Source organism: Pristis pectinata, chromosome 27, assembly GCF_009764475.1.
Source record: "Pristis pectinata isolate sPriPec2 chromosome 27, sPriPec2.1.pri, whole genome shotgun sequence".
NCBI lineage: Eukaryota > Metazoa > Chordata > Chondrichthyes > Rhinopristiformes > Pristidae > Pristis > Pristis pectinata.
In genome coordinates, this window is record NC_067431.1 from 24,116,194 (window position 1) to 24,136,095 (window position 19,902).

The 19,902-nt window shown below is 41.7% G+C and overlaps 1 protein-coding gene across 1 annotated transcript in view; it reads right to left on the minus strand.

Moving 5' to 3' along the window:
• Positions 1–19,392, minus strand: part of pou2af2 (POU class 2 homeobox associating factor 2) — a 59,733-nt gene extending 40,341 nt beyond the window's left edge. Inside the window, exon 1 of the mRNA XM_052039723.1 lies at positions 19,365–19,392. Coding sequence (XP_051895683.1) covers positions 19,365–19,392 — 28 coding nt within the window. The remainder of the gene's footprint in view (positions 1–19,364) is intronic.
• Positions 19,393–19,902: the final 510 nt, after the last annotated feature.

Sequence of the window (19,902 nt, forward strand, 5' to 3'; positions counted from 1 at the left end):
CTCCACATCTTCAGCTGTGCTTCTGCCCAAGACTTGGTAGTTGAGAAGCAGTGGCCCTGGATTTGCTGAAGTTCCCATCAACTCCCCCCTGGAATCAATGACGACCACTCACCTACATGCTGGGGCCAATTTACAGTGGCCAATTAACCTACTAATATGCACATCTCCAGGATGTGAGAGGAAACCAGAACACCTGGAGAAAGCCCACACAGACACAGGGAGAATATGCAGATTCCACACAAACACCATCAGAGGTCAGAACTTAACCTAGATCACTGAGGTTGTGAGAGAGCAGCTCGATCAAATGTCTCACTGTATAATATGATGATGAAAATAGGAACTACTGGGCATGGACTGGTCAGAAGCTCTTCTTGTGATCAAATTTGAGAGAGAAGGAGAGCAAGAGAGAGAGAGGGGAAGGGATAGAGTGGGGAAGAGAGAGAGAGAGTGGGAGAGAGAGAGTGGGAAAGAGAGAGACAGTGGGAGAGAGAGAGACAGTGGGAGAGAAAGAGAGAGAGAGAGCAGGGGAGAGTGGGAGAGAGAGAGAGAGAGAGAGAGAGATGCTCAGTATCCTGGGAGCAGTGTTTGTGACAGGAACCGAAGACAATGGTTGAAGTTTCCCATATTTAGCTGGAGAACATCCTTGCTCATCAACTAAATCTCCACAAGTGGTGTGACATTTTAGAGGCAGTAGAGATGGTGGTGAGGTAGTGCTAGGTGTTGTTAGAGTACATGTCAAACCAGATGTAAATGGGAAATTGGAGATTCCAAAGGAGAGATACTTGAGGTCCACCAGTAGTAATGATGCGAGAGCCTGGGAGGGGGGTTGGGGGGGTGGGTGTGGGCGGGGGGGGGGATAAGAAGTTTGTTCTCTGGCTGTGAATGGATGGATAAGAAGACTATCACGTGAATGGGAGTCACATCCAGAGAAAAAGAGATGTTGGAGAGCAAATGTGAAATTCTACATGCAATTTTAGATTCAGAATATTTATTTTTGCTTAGGTTCAGAATTTCTTTCTGGAGGGGAAAATATAAGTAGAACAGAACAGCAACATAAGCAACAGGCAAGTCTCAGTGCAAGGAAACATGGTCTTTGGAGAGAAGGAGGATGAGAGGTGACTTGATAGAGGTGTACAAGATGATAAGAGACTTTTTCCCAGTGCGACAATGAGACACAAGGGGACATAATTTGAAGGCGATTGGAGGAAGGTATAAGGGGGATGTCAGGGGTACATTTTTTACACAGAGAGTGGTGGGTGCGTGGAACGCACTGCCAGCTGACGTTGTGGGGGCAGATACATTAGGGAAATTTAAGAGACTCTTAGACACAAGAATGATAGAAAAATAGGGGGCTATGTGGGAGGGAAGGGTTAGATAGATCTTAGAGCAGGATAAAATGTCAGCACAACATTGTGGGCCAAAGGGCCTGTACTGTGCTGTAGTGTTCTATGTTCTATGGTCAAAAAGCAGCAACCAATATACGAGCCACATGATGATGAGCTGCTGAAAATAAACTGGAAACACCTCACACTCCCCAGCCCTGCCTCCAGAGTCACCAGTCCTTGCATCTTTGAATCATAACTATATGAATCTGGGTGTGGTGGATCACAATATCCCCAAAAAATAGGTAAGCATCACTGAATTCAATAAAAAACAAACTGCCGGACAGGTCCTACAGCACCGCTATTAGCAACACGTAACACGGACAAAGAAACCTAATCACCCTCAAACAGCACCCCCCAGTAACCCATTTGACTTGTTCTCACTCTATCACAGATAGTTCCTGTGCCCCATCCACTCTTCCTCCACCTTTTCTGCAACTTAAAGCCAACTTGTCCTTCAGTCTTTCCCATTTCTGGTGAGGGTCCATGAACCTGAAACATTAACTGTTTCTCTCTCCGCAGATGCTACCTGACCTGCTGAGTGTTTCCAGTATTTTCTGTTTTTGTATTAAGAAGAATTTTAATTAAACATTGCAACTGTTTTTTCATTTAGGTCATTACAAAAAGATATTCAGAAACTATGGAGATTTTAGAGGAAGTTTGTTGGGTAATTTGTGTCTCAGCACTATTGGTATTTCCTTGCTTCTACCAGTCCAGTACTAAAATTCCTTATACCTACAACACATTTCTTCTCCATGTGCTAATCAATTTTCCTCTTAAACATTAATTGATTACCTTCAGTCTTTTCTGGTAATCCTAGAATTCAGAGATTGGATCTTCTGCTCCTGTTTTCTAAGTCAGTAATCTTCAGCTTTAATATTTCATTATTTTTGGCTTGCTTTTTACAAAGGTTCTGTAAGTCATCAATTTTCCCATCCAAAACTGAAAGAGATGCTTCATTCACTTTAATTTGTCCTTCATGATCTTCCAGGATTCTTTGAATAGAGTCGAATTTGGCATTAAGCTGTTGAAGCTACTCGAAAATAGCTTCCTGAGTTGCAGGAGGAACATCTTCCTTAGTGGTTTTCATAGCCTTAGCATCCCATGTATTCATAATAAGATAAAATTGCATTTAAATTTGCTACTGAGGATGAAAAGGAAGGATTTCAAATCGGGTTGAAGAGGTTAGGTATAGTGAGAGCAGCAGCAAATAGCTGTTACTCCATCAACAGCCAGCAGTTTTTACACAGAGAGTGGTGGGTGCATGGAACGCACTGCCGGCAGAGGTTGTGGGGACAGATACATTAGATACGATATTTATTTATTATTCACATGTGCATCGAAACACACAGTGAAATGTGTCTTTTTGCGTTGCTGAGAATGTGCTGGAGGCAGCCCGCAAGCGTCGCCACTCTTCCGGCGCCAACATAGCATGCCCACAGCTCCTAACACGTACGTCCTTGGAATGTGGGAGGAAGCCAGAGTACCCGAAGGAAACCCACACAGACACAAGGAGAACGTACAAACTCCTTACAGACAGTGGCGGGAACTGAACCCGGATCGCTGGTGCTGTAATAGCGTTATGCTAACTGCTACACTCCCGTGCCGCATTAGGGACATTTAAGAGGCTCTTAGGTAGACACATGAATGATAGAAGAATGGAGGTCTATGTGGGAGGGAAGGGTTAGATCGATCTTAGAGCAGGATAAAATGTCGGCACAACATTGTGGACCGAAGAGCCTGTACTGTGCTGTAATGTTCTAAGTTCTATGTAACTCATTAGCTTCAATTAGCTTCTCAAATACATTTTTGCAGCCCCCTTTTTATATCAATCGAGTAGTTTTAGACATTATAAAAACACGTCACGTGATTGAATGACTAATCTGGACATGATTACCTTTTTGGGATATATGCATTTAATATTGATATAGGTCAAGTCTTAAAAAAATCTTCCTTTTAAGAATTCTTTTTTGCTGTATTAACAGCTCCGTTTGGGATTGCACTCCCGCGTAAATTTCGTTAGTGCATTGGTTGTAATGATAGCGAGGAATCTGGGTTCTCCGAGTTGATTGAGAGTTGCGAGACTAAATCACTGTTTTTCAACAAAAACTGATTTCCATTTAACTTTTAATAGAATTTTAGAAATGTGCTAATGCGAAATGTCATCCCGACCGAACATCAGAGAACATCCTGAACATTAGTTTGCGGAACACGTCGGGAAGTCTGTGGGCGTTTGAGATGCCGTTTCCCATTTGCCTCCTGAATTGTGTTAAATTTATGGAATTGTCCCCAAATTAACCTGCAGATTTTCCAACTCTCAGCGGGAAAATAGCTCCGGTCTGCAGATAACATTAAACCGTCCTCAAAACGGGGTGTCTTTGCAAGGGGAAAAAAACTGGATTAATTACAGACCGCTTTCAGCAACTTTCTGACAGAGAAGCAGGGTCTCACTCCACGCTGGGATTGCCTTGCTGTTTCAATTCATTTTCGTGAATGAAGTTACCAAGAAATGAAACTGATGGAGAATCGTTTCACCTTCAGATTGAACGTTTAGTCTTTATTTAGTCATTGTTTTCTCTGGAGCAGCTGAGGCTGAGGGGAGATCTGAAAGAAGTTTATACAATTATGAGAGGAATAGATAGGGTAGACAGTCAGAATCTTTTTTTCCCAGGGTAGAAATGTCAAATACAGAGGACACACAGTTAAGCTGAGAGGGGGAAAGTTTAAAGGAGATGTGAGGGGCAAGTTTTTTTACACAGGGAGTGGAGGGTGCCTGGAATGTGCTGCCAGGGGTGGTGGTGGAAGGAGATACCACAGAGGCACATTTAAAAGGCTCTTAGAATGTGCAGAGAATGGAGGAATATGGACCACATGCATGCAGAAGGGATCAGTTTAATTAGGCATCATTAGCATAGTTAGTTTGGTACAACCTCATGGGCTGAAGGGTCTGTCCCTGTACCGTACTGTTCTGTGTTCTATTATATTTTTATTCGGGATGGACTACCGGCCTGGGAACCTCGGTGTTGTCAGTGACCAGTGGAACGAGAAGGGGTACATCCAAATGCAGATCCAATTGAAAAAATCCAAGAATACAGCGTGAGCCAATTGCAGAAAATGGTTGGAGCAAACCAAATGGTGCCAGGATGCCCAAACATCCAAAAGAACAGTTTGATTTTGATATCTGGCAATTAATTCTTTAATCTAAATGAATAAGACTTCTGTACTCACAACTCAAAGTCATTTTGGATAGAAAAAACGAATTCTCCAACATGGAATTAAAAACGCAAACAACGTAGAAATGTCATAACCAAATATTTATCAGATGCCCTGAATTAAGCAGCTTTGAATTAATGATAAACTAAAATTTAATCCATATTCTGATAAAATAGCAACACATGTCTGAGGGGATGCATAAAATAAATCCACGTGTCTTGTGGCTGTGACTGTGGATGGCCACTCAGCAAGTCAACATTTCATACCAAATAAATAACCTTGAGTCAGTTGTCAGGCACACATCACTTCTAGATCTGCTCATATTATAGTGCAACAATTGCTTTTAAACACAGCAAGTGAAATAACTTTCTTCTGTAATCAAACTTCCTGTTGCTGTAATTTCTAAACACAACCATACACTGATGAGAAGAAATGTATGAGTATCTGGTCTTGGGTAAACAGAACTAAATGACTTTTCCATGTGTTTTTATCTCTGCTGTCAATATTTATAACAGGTCTTCGTTTCTTACATATGAAATATTATTTTATGGTCGGTTGCTTGCTTTATTTTATTACCAACCTTCCGCCCCTCAATTCTTCTCTATGGAGTGTTCATTCCTTACTGGGACAGGCTGCTATAACCTCCCAGTCAGTACCCTCCAATGTCTTTCAATCACCATCTGGGCAAACGGAGAGTAAGTTCCAGCCTTCTATCCTACAGTTAATGCCAATTCCGCCTCTAGCAAACCCACAGTTGTGTGAAAAATGCAATAGAGATGTTGCATGTCAGTCAGGTTGATTTCTCTTTCTTGCTCAGTCGCATTGTAAATTTATTCAGCTCAGAGAGGAGACCAAAGCTTGGACTGCCCTTAGTTCAGGATGGGATTAAGAGATTTAACCTGCATCAATTTTTCTTAGTTCCAAATCAATATACTTGATTAATCAGTTTTAAAGCAAATTACGTGATTTTTTTTTAAATGTGGATTATTAAAGTTGAATACAATCTGAATTGAAAATAGCAAGTGTGAGAAAGCAACTCTTTTGTTTTGCTATTAGCTAACACAGCTTGCATTTCCAAAACATTTAGTAAGCATCATCACACACTCATCAAAATTAAGAGAAGTCCAGTAATACTTACTAGTTTCCATGGTGCTGACCAGATAATGGGATTCTTTCAAAAAATCAGAAAGATATAATTGGTTCCTTTTTTGTCGCTTTTAAGAAGTAATTCTGTTTATGAAAATTTCCAGCAACTTTGTCAGAACTTTAAGTACATTGCAGACTGCAAAATGCGCTGTGGATCTATTGAAATATATTTCCCATTTAAACCAATACAATACAGTGAGTATTCTGACCTACTGCGATTTGTTTAAATGCAAATATTCTTGCCATCAGTTGATTTTCTGAAATTTGCATTACCATTATAGATGGTTGGAAGGTAGTCAAACGCACAATTAGTCCTTTGGTTTCTGTTTTGAAGAGTTAGTTTATATATTTTTTCCAAAAATATTTGTTTTTCTTCCAGATTATAAATCAATATTTCCTGTGTTAAAAGTATTCATGTTTAACAGATGTGAGTCAGATGTGAAGTTGCTATTTCCAAACCATGTGTGATCTCTGATCCAACTTTGGGATAAGACGTTAAAGGAAGGCATTATTGGTCCTCTCAGCTGGGTATAATAGATCCTATGCCACAATTTCTAAGAAGGGATGAGCTTAGATAGGCAGCTTGGTTGGCGTGGAGCAGATGAGCCGAAGGGCCTGTTTCCATGCTGTATGACTCTACGACTCTAAGGATCGAGTTAGCTTTTATAGTCTGACTAATTGGAATCCTCAAGCAAAAATTTTAAAGTAGATTACTGTGACATCGCTGTTTATGAGGCAGAAGAGACAGCAATGCTGAAATCTGGAGCAATAAGCAAACTGCTGGAGGAACTCAGCAAGTCAGGCAGCATCTGTAGAGGCAAAGGGATCGCCGATGTTTTGGGCCAAGATCCTGCACCAGGACCTGATACCAGATGTCAACCTGAAACGTTGACCGTCCCTGTACCTCCACAGGTGCTGCCTGACCTGCTGAGTTCATCCAGCAGTTTGTTTATTGCTGTTTATGGGATCTTGCTGTGTGTAAATTTCCACATCTCCTACATTACAACTTCACAAGTACTTCATTGGTGGAAGAGGCTTTATGATGACCCAAGGATGCAAAAGGCATTATTGAGATGTAAGGTTTACTCCTGATCTGTGTTGTTTTAGCTGCTCTCAGTCAGAGCAACAATGAGAGCTGCACAGTGACACAGCGAGTAAAACTGCTGCCTCCCTGCTTCAGCAGCCTGGGTCCAATCCCGATCTCCAGTGCTGCAACTGGAGTTTGAACATTCTCTCAGTGACTGCGTGGCTTTCCCGTTTCCTTCCACATCCTAAAGGTGTGTGGATTGGCAAGTTACCTGGCTACTGTAAGTTGGTCCCAGTGTGTATGTGAGCGGTAGAAGCCAGGAGCAGTTGATAGAAATGTAGGGAAAGTATAGATGGACGCTGGATAGTTGGTGCAGAATTAATTGGACAAAGAGCCTGATCTCCACACTGTATGACTCTATGACTACGACTCCATGAAGGAGTTAAACTAGTTACAAATCTCCAGAGTGACAGAAGGGAATAGTTGCCACAGCACTTGCTTGTTGTCACTATGCAGGTAGTGTTCTACAGGAGGCACTGCCTCAAGAAGGCAACATCCATCATCAAAGATCCCCACCATCCGGGCCATGCCATCTTCTTGCAGCTCCCATTGGGCAGGAGGTACAGAAGCCTGAAGTCCTGAACCACCAGGTTCAAGAACAACTAATTATGTGCTTTCTTGTAAAAATTGTGTATATTTTATGCTTAACTTATGTATTTCTTCAGGAAGCTGCTTATCTCTGCTATGTGCCTGTGATGCTGCTGCAAGTGAGTTTTTCATTGCACCTGTGCATACATGTACTTGTGCATATGACAATAAACTTGACTTTGACTTTGACTTTAATGCAAATGTTCTCCCTAATTTCACCTCTGAAAATTGCTTCCTTTTTCATTCTGGTAATAATTAAGCATGTTTCATAATTATGCTAAAATATCCACTAATGTGTAGCTGACATACCCGGATCTCATTCTTAGAATGTTACTGAGTTCCTCTCTAAGCCAAAAAAAAATGAAGCTTTATGAAAGCTTGTTCAAACCCATGTAAATAGTTGGCTGATGAAAATGTTAATCACCAAATCCTCTACATCAGAGAAAGAGCCTGAGATGACTTTAAGGGTCATGATTAAGGGGATGTTAAGGGAACAATTGTTAATGGTGTTCTTATAAAGATGCTTTTGATCACCAAATCCCAGCTACTTTCCAGTTGCAATGTTGTAAATAGAAACCATTTACCTCAATAGGAACATAAGAATAGGAAATGGAGAGAAGCCTTTTAGCCTTTTAGTTCTATCATTCAATATGAGGACTGATCTTTTACCTGAGCACCGTTTTCCTGTACTAATTCCATTCCTTTGATTCCTCAAATATTTAAAAACCTGTCAGTCTCTTGAATGTACACAGTGACTGAGCCCAGAGCCCAACTTGTAGAGGATTCCAAAGATTCACCCACTCTGGGTGCAGAATGGGTGAATCTTTGGAATCCTCTACAAGTTGGGATTCTCACTTTGATTCCTGGTCCTAGTCATCCAGGCCAAGGGAAACGTCATCCCTGCATCCATCCTGTTAAGCCCTGAAGAAAAGCTTGTATGCTTCCAAGAGGTCAGCTCTCATTCTTCTCAGCTCGGGAGAGTATAAGGCCAGTTTGGTCAATCTCTGTTTATAGCACAATCCCACTACCTGTCCAACCCAGCAATCAATCTGGTGAATCTCTGTTGCATTTTCCCCATCACAAAAATATCCTTCCTTAGATAGAGAGACCAGGCCTGTACATAAATCCTCTTGCAGTAAAGGCCTGCATACAGTTTTCCTTACTAATTTCATGCTAAACCTGTATGTTAACTTTCGATGATTTGTGTACAAGGACGCTCATGACTTTTTGTAAGCCAACACTTTTCAATCTCTCACCATTTAAAAGCAGCTCTGAGTCTCTACAAAATAAATTACTTCACATTTTTCCACATTATATTCCACCCAGCGTGTCTTCACCCATTCATTTAATCTCTCTACATCCTCCTAAATCCTCTCTGCATCCTCCTCGCAGTCTGTAAACATTCTCTTGAATGCTCCCCAAATCCTCCTCAAAACTCACTCTGACAGCCAGCATTGTATCGTCATTAAACCTAGATATTTTACACTTGGTCCCCTCATCCAAATCATTGATGTAGAAAGGCAAGATCATGGAAACAATCACCATGGCACCGCACCATTTACAGCCTACCAACCTGAAACAGACCCATTTATCCTTACTCCCTGCTTTCTGTTCAATAACCCAACCTCAGTCTATGCCAGTATATTACCCCTAATCCCATGTGCTCTAGTTTAGTTTAATAACCTCTTGTGTGCCTCCTGATCAAAAACCTTCTAAATATACACCACATCCACTGGGTCCCCTTTACATGCACTCGGTCCCCTTTATCTGTTCTGCTCATTAGCAAATCAAACATCTCTAGCAGGTTTGCCAATCATGATTTCCTGCTCAACACTCGATACAGTAACACGGAGATTATGTTACTAGAGACCTGCGTATTATCAGAAGACAAGAATTCAAATCCCACCAATCAATAGGCAGATTTAAATCCAAATAAATTAGTAAATCTGAAATAAGAAGCTAGCATCAGCAATGATAACTATGATGCTATTTTATTGTCTCAAAAATCCAATTCATTCACAAAATTCCATTTGGAGAAGGAAAGTTACCATCCTTATCTGAACTAACTCATATAGACTCTGCAGCAAAGTGATTGATTCTCCGGTAAATGTGCTCTGAGGTGGCCTAGTAATTAGTTCAAGGACAAGTAAGTATGGGCAGTATAAAAACTGCCTTTGCCAACGACACCCACAACCTGCCAAAGAATTTTAAAAGATGTCAATAAGGACCCAAAAGAATATTTTCATATGAAAATGGGAATCAATAATGAGCCACTTAGCCTATTGGACTCACTCCAACCTCGACATTTTAATTCTGATCATTGTTTAAACCAAAAGTTAATTAGGTGTTTCACCCAAATCACAGAAGCTGAACATTGAAAATCTGAAATGAAGGCAAAAAATGATGGAAGAGTTCATCAGGTCAGGAAATAACTGGAGGGGGAGGCAGTGAGGCTTTAATCCAATTCATTTACATTAAAACATACTTAAAGTGTTGATATCCTTAGTTAAAAATGATACATTCAAGTTAAATGCTTTGTGAAACCAACCTTTGACACATACTAATCCAAAAAGCAATGACATTTGGATTTGCTAGATTCTATGAAACAAGCAAGTCACCATCCCCAAAAACTGTCAGAAATTATTCTCCTTCACCGAGGATATTCTTCCTCTCACCCCCATAATTCAAAGAGGCCCTCTACACCTACAGCAGCCCCAATCCCCCCACACCCTTTGAAGACCCTCAACAGTTTGAGATGTTGTGAGAAATGTGGCTGTTAAGTTTTCCCTGACCTGAATAATCCAGTGTTTGTTGATTTTAAGTCTTAACTGAGTAGGGCTGAGGTAAATGAGTACAAATTGGGCACATTTTCTACTTCCCTGTGGAATCCAGTGAAAGCATTGAAGATAAGCGCAGTCCTGCAAATTAGCTACATTTGGGTTGTCAAAACCATACTCCAAGTGTGGCAGTGTGAGCATAAAATTTTTCAGTGGGTGAGGGTGTGGGGATGACCCCAAAGGAAATCAACCCCATATCAACAGAGGCGTTTGGCGTTTTGGTTTTGAAGGAGTTTCAATATAGGTTGAATACTTTCCCAATGGTTCAGAAGATTAGCTCCATTCCTGTGGAAAATTTATTGGAGATGAGAAGCAACATTGTGTGGAGAAAGGTTGTGAAAAGTGTTGGAGCAATATCACAGCCTTGTATGACACTGGTCTTCACTGAGACTGGTTCTGTTGTAGACCAGTTGGTTAATATCATGGTTTGCATGTAATTGTGGAACAAACATAGGACGGAGACAATTTCTGTGGGCAGCTGAATTTGTGAAGGGTGTTCCACAGTCCTTCCCCATTGATAGAGTCAAAGGCTATAGGGAGAAGAAGCCCATGTATAGTGGCTGGTGCGGCTCCCATTGTTTTTGTTGTATTTGCCACACAGTGAACATCTTGCTTCTGGAGGACCATGTGGTAATCAGCAGGGATGTCCCTCAGTAGTTACCAGAATTGGTGTTTCACACAGAGGGTGGTGGGTATATGGAATGAGCTGCCAGAGGAACTGGTAAAGTGGGTACAATTACAATGTGGAACGGACATTTGGATAGCCTTCTCAACCTTGTCAGTCAGTGATGGCAGCAGGGCTACTATAATATTCTGCACCTTAGAATTCAGTTCTTTTAAAGTCAATAAAGCCAAACTTCAGAACCAGAGCACAGCACACATAAACTACTATGTCACACCTTCAACAATCTAAGGATAAATCTCCAAATGAATTTTGCATCTGAGAATCCAGTACTCCCACTATACTATGCAAATATCATTCTGAACAGATGCTTGGATACCTTGAGTGAGGTTTGAACTCAAGGACCTTCTGGCTCAGAGATAAGTATGCCAGCGATCTAGTCAGGAGTGCCACAGGGAGAAGTCTTTATAGTTCAAGGACAAATGAAGTCTGCATTGGAATCACAGAGGATTAACTAAGAATGGTTCAAAGGTCTTCTCATTGTTTATCTTGTGATATTGTGAAGACTAAAGGCTAATGGGATTGTGCTTATCTGCTTTTGAAATAATAGGAGCCTCTTTTTCCAACATATACCTGCAGTTTGAAAGATGGTTGAGTGGTCACACAGATACAGTTGTTCAAATTTGGTACTGCAGTAATGAGCAGTAAACATCTTTTTGTCTGCTGTGCCAGGAAGCTGATGAAGTGACTTCTTCATTTCAACAGGATGATAAATGTGACTTGAGAAATGAGCCTGAGTACTTTTCAGTTGCTCTCAGAGTCACCTGGTGATATTTTTGAGTTTAGCCACAATACCAAGTTCCTGTTCTATATTTGTAAACAGGATGAATAACAGAGTAATTAAAGATGGAAACAAGCCCAACAATGAGACAGATCAAACATTTCAAAAACACTTTTTTGTTATAAATGAAATTATCCAATAAATGCAAAATACACAATGCAATAAGTACAATGGGCAATCAAATTCAATGATGCGTGTCAATGTATACCGTGGTCAGGTGGTGTAAACTGAAATTCAATTATGCATCATCCAACATGTCGACAAAATTTATTGCCAGATTGTTATGGTTGGTCTGTACAGCCTTAACGTTAGCTCCCATTCAGCTCCTTGCATTGCTAGACCTCTCTGTTTAGAGATAATATATTTCAGGTGACATAAGCAAAGTAACCAATGTAAGTACATGCCTTATCAGTTAATTCCTGGTAGTATCAGTATATCTCCTGCATGTGTTTACAGTTACAGTTTTTACAGTTAAGGTTTACAGTTTGCAGCTTTTGGGCAATTGTACTGGACACCCTACACGTATGAAAATCCAAAACTAACAACTCAGAAAGATCACTCGCCACCCAGCATCATTTTAAGAAATGTCACTGAAGTAACATATAAAAAAAGACTTTAATTTCTACAGTGCTTTTCTTATCCCTTAATGGATGTCCCAGTGCACTCGACAACCAGTTAATTATTGTTTGAAGTGTAGTCAGAGTTCGAATGTAGCAAGCGCAAGAGACAATTTTCCCACAGCCAGCTCCCTCAGACAGCAGTGCGATTATCAACAACTAATTTCACGTTGTCTAAGGCCAAAGTTATCAACTCTTCTTTAAAATAAGGATCATTTACATCCATCTGAGGCAGCCAAGTTCCAGCTGACCCATACCACGAGAACACCCAAGGCTTGGTGGCAATGTTCTCAAACTCTTAGCAAAGGAAATATTAATGAAAACATTCAGACGTTACTATCCTCAAAGGTTGGAGCAGCAACGTGAAGGGAAGGGCAACCTCCTTATCCTACAGCACCTTTGGTTGAATGTCCCTGCTGAAGTAACTAAGCAGTTCATGGCAGGTACAGTACAGTAACAGCAGGAGGCCTCGGCTGGTGTTTATTGGTATTGGTTTATTATTGTCACTTATACCGAGGTACAGTGAAAAACTTGTCTTGCATACCGGCCGTACAGGTCAATTCATTACACAGTGCAGTTACATTGGGTTAGTACAGAGTGCATTGAGGTAGTACTGGTAAAAACAATAACAGTACAGAGTAAAGTGTCACAGCTACAGACAAAGTGCAGTGCAATAAGGTGCAAGGTCACAACAAGGTAGATCATGAGGTCAGAGTCCATCTCATTGTACAAGGGAACCATTCAATAGTCTTATCACAGTGAGGTAGAAGCTGTCCTTAAACCTGGTGGTACGTGCCCTCAGGCTCCTGTATCTTCTACATGATGGAAGAGGAGAGAAGAGAGAATGACCTGGGTGGGTGGGGTCTTTGATTATGCTGGCTGCTTCGCCAAGGCAGCGAGAGGTAAAGACAGAGTCCAAGGAGGGGAGGGGTCTCTCCCTGGATCAATATGAAGCTCCAGTGACCTCAAAAGGTTTCCTGTAATAATCAGTGCTGAAGGAATGCTCCCTGCAGCTAACCATAGAGTAGACTTCCATCAATGTTACACATCCCATCACTAATGTTGGCTATTAAACAGCTGCTGCAGCATAACTGTATGTCCATTGATAATGAAAATGAAAGGGTAGCATGACTGAGATATTCAGGATCAACACACAAAATGCTGATTCCAGGACTGGTCCTGCAGAAGGGTCCTGATCCCAAACATCGACTGTCCATTTCCCTCCATGGATGCTGCCTGACCCGCTGAGTTCCTCCAGCATTTTGTGCATTGCTCCAGGTTTCCAGCATCTGCAGTCTCTTGTGTGACTCAGATGTTCACTTGCTCCATTTTCATTGCTCCATTCCTTATACATTAATTACATATTTCTCCCCTGTTTGAATGAACTCCATTAGAAGTGACCTGAGTCTTGGTGTGTCTCTCCTAGGGAACATTACCATGTGCAGGAGGCAGTGCAGGCCTTGGTCTTCAAGCACCTCCAGCAGTCAGATGTGCAGCAATCCTGGCAGGACTCCAGCCCTAAAGGGACAGTCTTCATAGCAGCCCAAGTGCAGACATCAGTGGCCATGGAGGAGTGAGAGGCAGGGAAGTGGGGGAAGGCAGGACCCCAACTCACGGACAAGGTGACCTTGAAATACTGGCAGACAAAGTCAATGTCAAGGAGGAGGTGTCCATGCACGGGGGCAGTGGAGAGTGGGGGAATGGCAGGAGGACCTTAAGTGAAGTTATTAGATGACAGAATGGAGCAAAGCAGGAAAGAGATTTTTACAATGAACTGACTAAGGAAGCTACTCGTTTCAGGAGCAATTATGGATAATTATTAAATGCTGACCTTACCACATCCTGAAAAATGAATAAATTAAATGAAGTTACTCAGAGGATTTTTTCCAAGAAATCATTAATCTGGGAAAATTAAACTAGATGATGTTGGTACTGGTATTGCACCGAGATACAGTGAAAAGCTTTTGTTTGCGTGCCACTCAGGCAGATCTTGCCATGCATAAGTACATTGAGGTCATAAAAAGAAATGCAAAATGTAGTGTTGCAGCTACAGAGAAAGTGCAGTGCAGGTAAACAAAGTGCAAGGGCTCAGATGAGGTACATTGGGAGATCAGGGGTTTTGAGATCATCACTGGAACTATCTCTCTTTCTCAACAGGAAAAGTAATAGGCAGGCACTATATTGTGGAGGAAGTAATTTGCAGCCACTAACCTCAGTGCCGCTGCCTTGGGGAGACTGTCGCGGAGACCATCTCCACACTATGTTTTGTCATGCAATTAGGGGTTCCACCAGGCTTACCTTGATCAGGTGGATCTTCTTCCTCTAGGTGAAGTTACCTTCCTGCTTACTCATCATGCTCCTTTAGCCCATACCCTGAGTGGAAACACACTGGTCAGAACTTCGGAACCAATCTGATTTGGCACCAACTATGTCATAAGGCTGTAGGTTCAAGTTTAACTCCAGAGAGATGAACCCCTTGTCTAGGCTATGATGTCTGATATGCTGGGTTATATTTGTAAATGGGGAGCCTGTTACTAATGGAATCCTTTAAATCCTTTAAGTTGAGATCAAGTGAAGTCAGTTGACTCTCCTAGTGCTGCTCACACATTTAAAAATAGAGACTTGGAAACTATAATGTGGTTTGTACACAGCAGTCCAAACAGTGACTCAGTCTTCAGAGTACAGGCACTGATATGTAAGGGGACTTTGATGAGTAGGGTCAATGGGAGAATGACACTACATCAGGTAGGGGGGTGGTCAGTCTTTCTTGAGAGTTTCTAAGTTATTAAGATAAGATAAGATATCTTTATTAGTCACATGTACATCAAAACCCACAGTGAAATGCATCTTTTGTGTAGAGTGTTCTGGGAGCAGCCCGCAAGTGTCGCCACACTTCTGGCACCAACATAGCATGCCCACAACTTCCTAACATGTAGGCCTTTAGAATGTGGGAGGGAACCGGAGCACCCGGAGGAAACTCACGCAGGCACGGGGAGAACGCACAAACTCCTTACAGACAGCGGCCAGAATTGAACCCGGGTCACTGGCGCTGTAGCCTGAGAGATCTTGGCTGAGTGGAATGCACATTGCACACAACAAATGAAAGGCTATGGATGCTTCCAGTGTCCTGGATGGCCAGACGTACAGAAAGTCACCATCTGCAGCAGCCTGTGCTCTGCATTTTGGCTGGAATCACTGGTGCATCCATGAGGCTGAGGACGTTGTAGATAGCATATTAAGGGAGATGCTCACCCCAGTTTAAGTAAGAGCAAGCAGAAAGGGCATGGACGACTGCCAGGCAGATGAGGGGGAACAGGTAGGCAGTGCGGGAGACCTCTGAGTCAACCTCACTCTGTACAGATTTTCCCTTTCAGATATTCATTGCCCTTTGGTTTTGGAGGATGGTGCCTTAGCATTGGAGGGTGGCAAATGTTCAAAAAAGGAAGTAAGGAAAAAAGCTCAGCAACTACAGGCCATTCAGTTTAACCTCAGTGGTGGGAAATCCTTTAGAAGCATTGATCCAGTACAGGATTTGTAGTCACAGTGGAAAATTGATGAATTAAGGCAAGCCAGCATGGATTTGCTAAGCAAATCATGTTTAACCAATTTGATAGAACATTTTTGTAGAGGTAAGATAGAGTTGATGAGGGTAATATAATGGATGTGGTGTACAAAGACTACCAGAAGGCTTTGATAAGATCTCACAAAACAGGCTTTACAACAAAGTTGAAACACTTAGAGGCACATTGGTAGCATGGATATGAAGTTGGATAAGTAAGAGGCAACAGAGGCTGGTGATTGGTTGTCTTTCAAACCAGAGGAAGGTGAATAGTGGCATTCCCCAGGGATTGTGGTTGGGACCACTTTTTTAATCTGCATTAATAACCTAAGTAAGATAAGACAAGATATCTTTATTAGTCACACGTACAGTACATTGAAACACACAGTGAAATGCATCTTTTGCGTAGAGAGTTCTGGGGGCAGCCCACAAGTGTCGCCACGCTTCCGCTGCCAACATAGCATGCCCACAACTTCCTGACCCTTACGTCTTTATTGGGGTGCAAGCCACAATTTCTAATGTGGACGGCAGGAAGCTTGGCAGGGGGCGGCACAGTAGTATAGCGGTTAGCGTAACACTATTGCAGCGGTAGTGACCTGGGTTCAGTTCCCATTGCTGCCTGTAAGGAGTTTATACGTTCTCGCTGTGTCTGCATGGGTTTCCTCCAGGTGCTCCGGTTTCCTCCCACATTCCAAAGACGTACAGGTTAGGAGCTGTGGGCGTGCTATGATGGTGCCGGAAGAGGGGCAACACTTGTGGGCTTCCCCCAGCATATTCTTAGCGACGCAAAAAGACGTATTTTACAGTGTGTTTTGATGTACATATGACAAATAAATAAATAAATAAATATTGTGAAATGCAAAGAGAATTTTGGTAATTTGCAACAGGATGTAAACAGGCCGGTATAATGGGCAAGTATGTGACAAATGAGGTTTAATGCAGAGAAGGTGAAGAGATGTATTTTGGTAGGAAGAATGAGGAGAGGCAATAAAGAATAAAAGATAGTGTTCTAAGAGGGGTTCAGGAGCAGAGGGACCTGGGGGAGTGGGTGCAGAAGTTTTTGGAAGAGTAATGGCAGGTTGAGAAAGCAGTTAATAATGCATACACAGCTCTGGGCTTTATTTATACAGGCATGGGGTATAAAAGCAAGGAGGTCATGCTGAACCTTTACAACACACTGATCTGACCTCACCTGCAGAACTGTGTTCAATTCCTGTTGCCTTGTTATAGGAAGGATGTTAGAGAGTGTCCAGAGGAGATTCTCCAGTTGGGTTCCTGGGATGAGACACTACAGTTACAAGATTAGAGAGACTAGGACCATTTTCTTTGGAGAAGACTGAGGAGTGATCTGATACAGATGTATAAAATGATGAGGGGTCTGGACAGAGTGGATAATAGAGGGCACGGATATAAAACAAAGGAGAAGAGAATCACTAGTGGTGTGGGGAAAACCTTGTTACGCTGTGCGAAGTTGGAAACAAGAATGCAGTGCCACCAGATGTGGTGGAGGCAGGTAAAATGTGACCTTCAAGAAGGAATTGGACAAACATATAGCAAGGAAATACTTGCAAGACTCTAGGGAATGGCCAGAGGTGGAACTAGTGAGTTGCTCTGGTGGAGAGCTGGCCCAGACACAGTGGGGCAAATGGCCTCCTTCTGCGCTCTAACCACTCCACCATTCTATGATTCTACGAAAACTTTCTCCTCAATTGCACATTTAAGACTGGCGATGTAGTAGTAACTACAAGCTTTACTCCACTTCTGAAATTCTGTTACAATAAGCCAAGTACCTGTGAGCAGCCACCAAGTTATGTGTTTACCACAAACAATTGAGAATAAGTAATTGTCTTTCAGATTAAACTTTAAACCAAAGCCTGATCTACTCTCAGGCGAATGTAAAGTTTCCCATGGATTTCTTGTGAATAAACCTCTGCCTCTTTTGGATAATAAATGCTGTGCCTCAGTGCATTCAGGAAGCTGTTACAATTTCTGATCATCTTCAGGCATGGAAGAGCTCAGCAGCCAGACCTTCGGCACACAGCCAATTGTGTAAGTCTCTCAGAATCAAAATTCTTTTTTTCCAATCAATATCATTTGATACGTGGTAAAATAAAGTATGGAGGAAAACACAATAAAATTTAAATTTTGATGGCTTTGAGGGACCTGAAGAATTTGAATCAATATGTTCATAACGAGAAATGATAGCGATACCCCAGGAATAAGTTAATGAGAGATATCGTGGAAATCTTTTATTCACCAATAGGTTCAGAAAGTTGTGGAACAGGTTCCAAAGAACACCTGAGGTGAACTGGTTTTAAGCATAATTACCTGGATATAAGAAAATGATTAAGAAATAAGATAAAGTTCAGAGACAGGTCACTCAGGCCTTTGAATTCACCCCTATTTTATTTCAGGTAAATGTAAAAGTTCCTAAGCTACTCTTTCAAGGCTGCCCTCCTCAATAGCCTGAACAATATTTGTCTTTTAATCAACATCACTAAAAGTAGATTATCTGTTCTTTATCACTTTGTTGTTTATGGGAGCTTGCTATACATAAAACATCTGCTGCATTTCCTATGATTCAACAGTAACTAAGTGTCAAAAGTATTTCATTTGACTATAAGACACTCTGGGATATCCTGAGATCACCATCGGTACTACATAAGTTTGCTTGCAGTGTTGTGACCTAATAATTGATTTAGATCCTTTACAAATTGACAAACAGCCAACCATTGCAAATGTCAAGCTACCTCTATCCTTTATTCTTAGCAAGTAATTAAGAAAGCAAATGGTATAGTGGAAGTCATAGAGCTTTTAGACAGGGAAACAGGCCCTTCGGCCCAGCTTGTCTGTGGTGACCAAGTTGCCAAACTGAGCTAGTCCCATTTGCCTGCATTTGGTCCATATTCCTCTAAACATTACCCACTCACGCAACTGTTCAAATGCCTTTTAAATGCGGTAATTGTACCCGCAAAATTGAAAAAGGGGTGAAATGAATGAGTAAGGAAACTATGCTGTAATTGTGAATTGGGCTCCATACTAAGGAAGGATACTCTTGTGAGAATAAAGTTCTACTGCATTATCACCTGGGATCAGGGGTTAACTAATGAAGGGAGATTAAGATAGACCTATCCAGTATGTAGTTCAGATTAATGAGAAGTCATCCCATCATAGTATGTAAGATTCTGAGATAGTCTAACTAGGCAGGTCACTTGTCTTGAGATTCTAGCACTAGGGGTGTGGTCTCTGGGTAAGATGGTGGGGCGAGGTGACATCCATTTAGGACTAAGCAGAAATTTCTTCATTCAGAGGACTGTGTACTTTTAGAATCTCTACCATTGTTGAATAACATTGGTTGAGAACAATAGTTGTTGGTTATGGTTGTCACCCCTTTAAGGACTGTGTTCCAGAAGTTGTCTGTGAAGAGCCCTTGAATAAACTAGGCACTTCCAGTTTCTCATGTCACACATACCTGAGTCTGTTTCCTCTGTCATGGTCATTGTTAGAGGTCAAAACTCCACTGAGTACAAACACTGACTTGTTGCAAACTGAATGGTCCAGGCTGCCTGTGAAACCTTTATGTTATTGGAGGGGGTAAGCAGATCACATGACTCTGCTGTCCTATGGGATCGCAATGTAAACATGCTTGCCGATAAGGAGAAGACAGCATGTTCTGTACTTAGAACTGTACTGCTGGTTCAAAGTCCTGGGATGCCTTACACTACAGTCTGACACTGTCACTGCATAAGATCATGCAGAACTGAGGGCCTGGAAAAGACCAGGTGATCCATCGATAACTGGATCATTGTGACTCAATGGGATGCTAATGCATGAATCATTTTGCCACAAGAAACTGGAAGTCCCTTGAAGGTAAATCCCAATCTCCTCAAATTTTCATTAACAGTTATTTTATGATTAATTGAATCAAAAATTCACTTGACTTGCTAATTTTGAAACATACACCTTACTGAAAATATAAGCCCCAAAAGATCCCTTATGTGTTGCTTGGG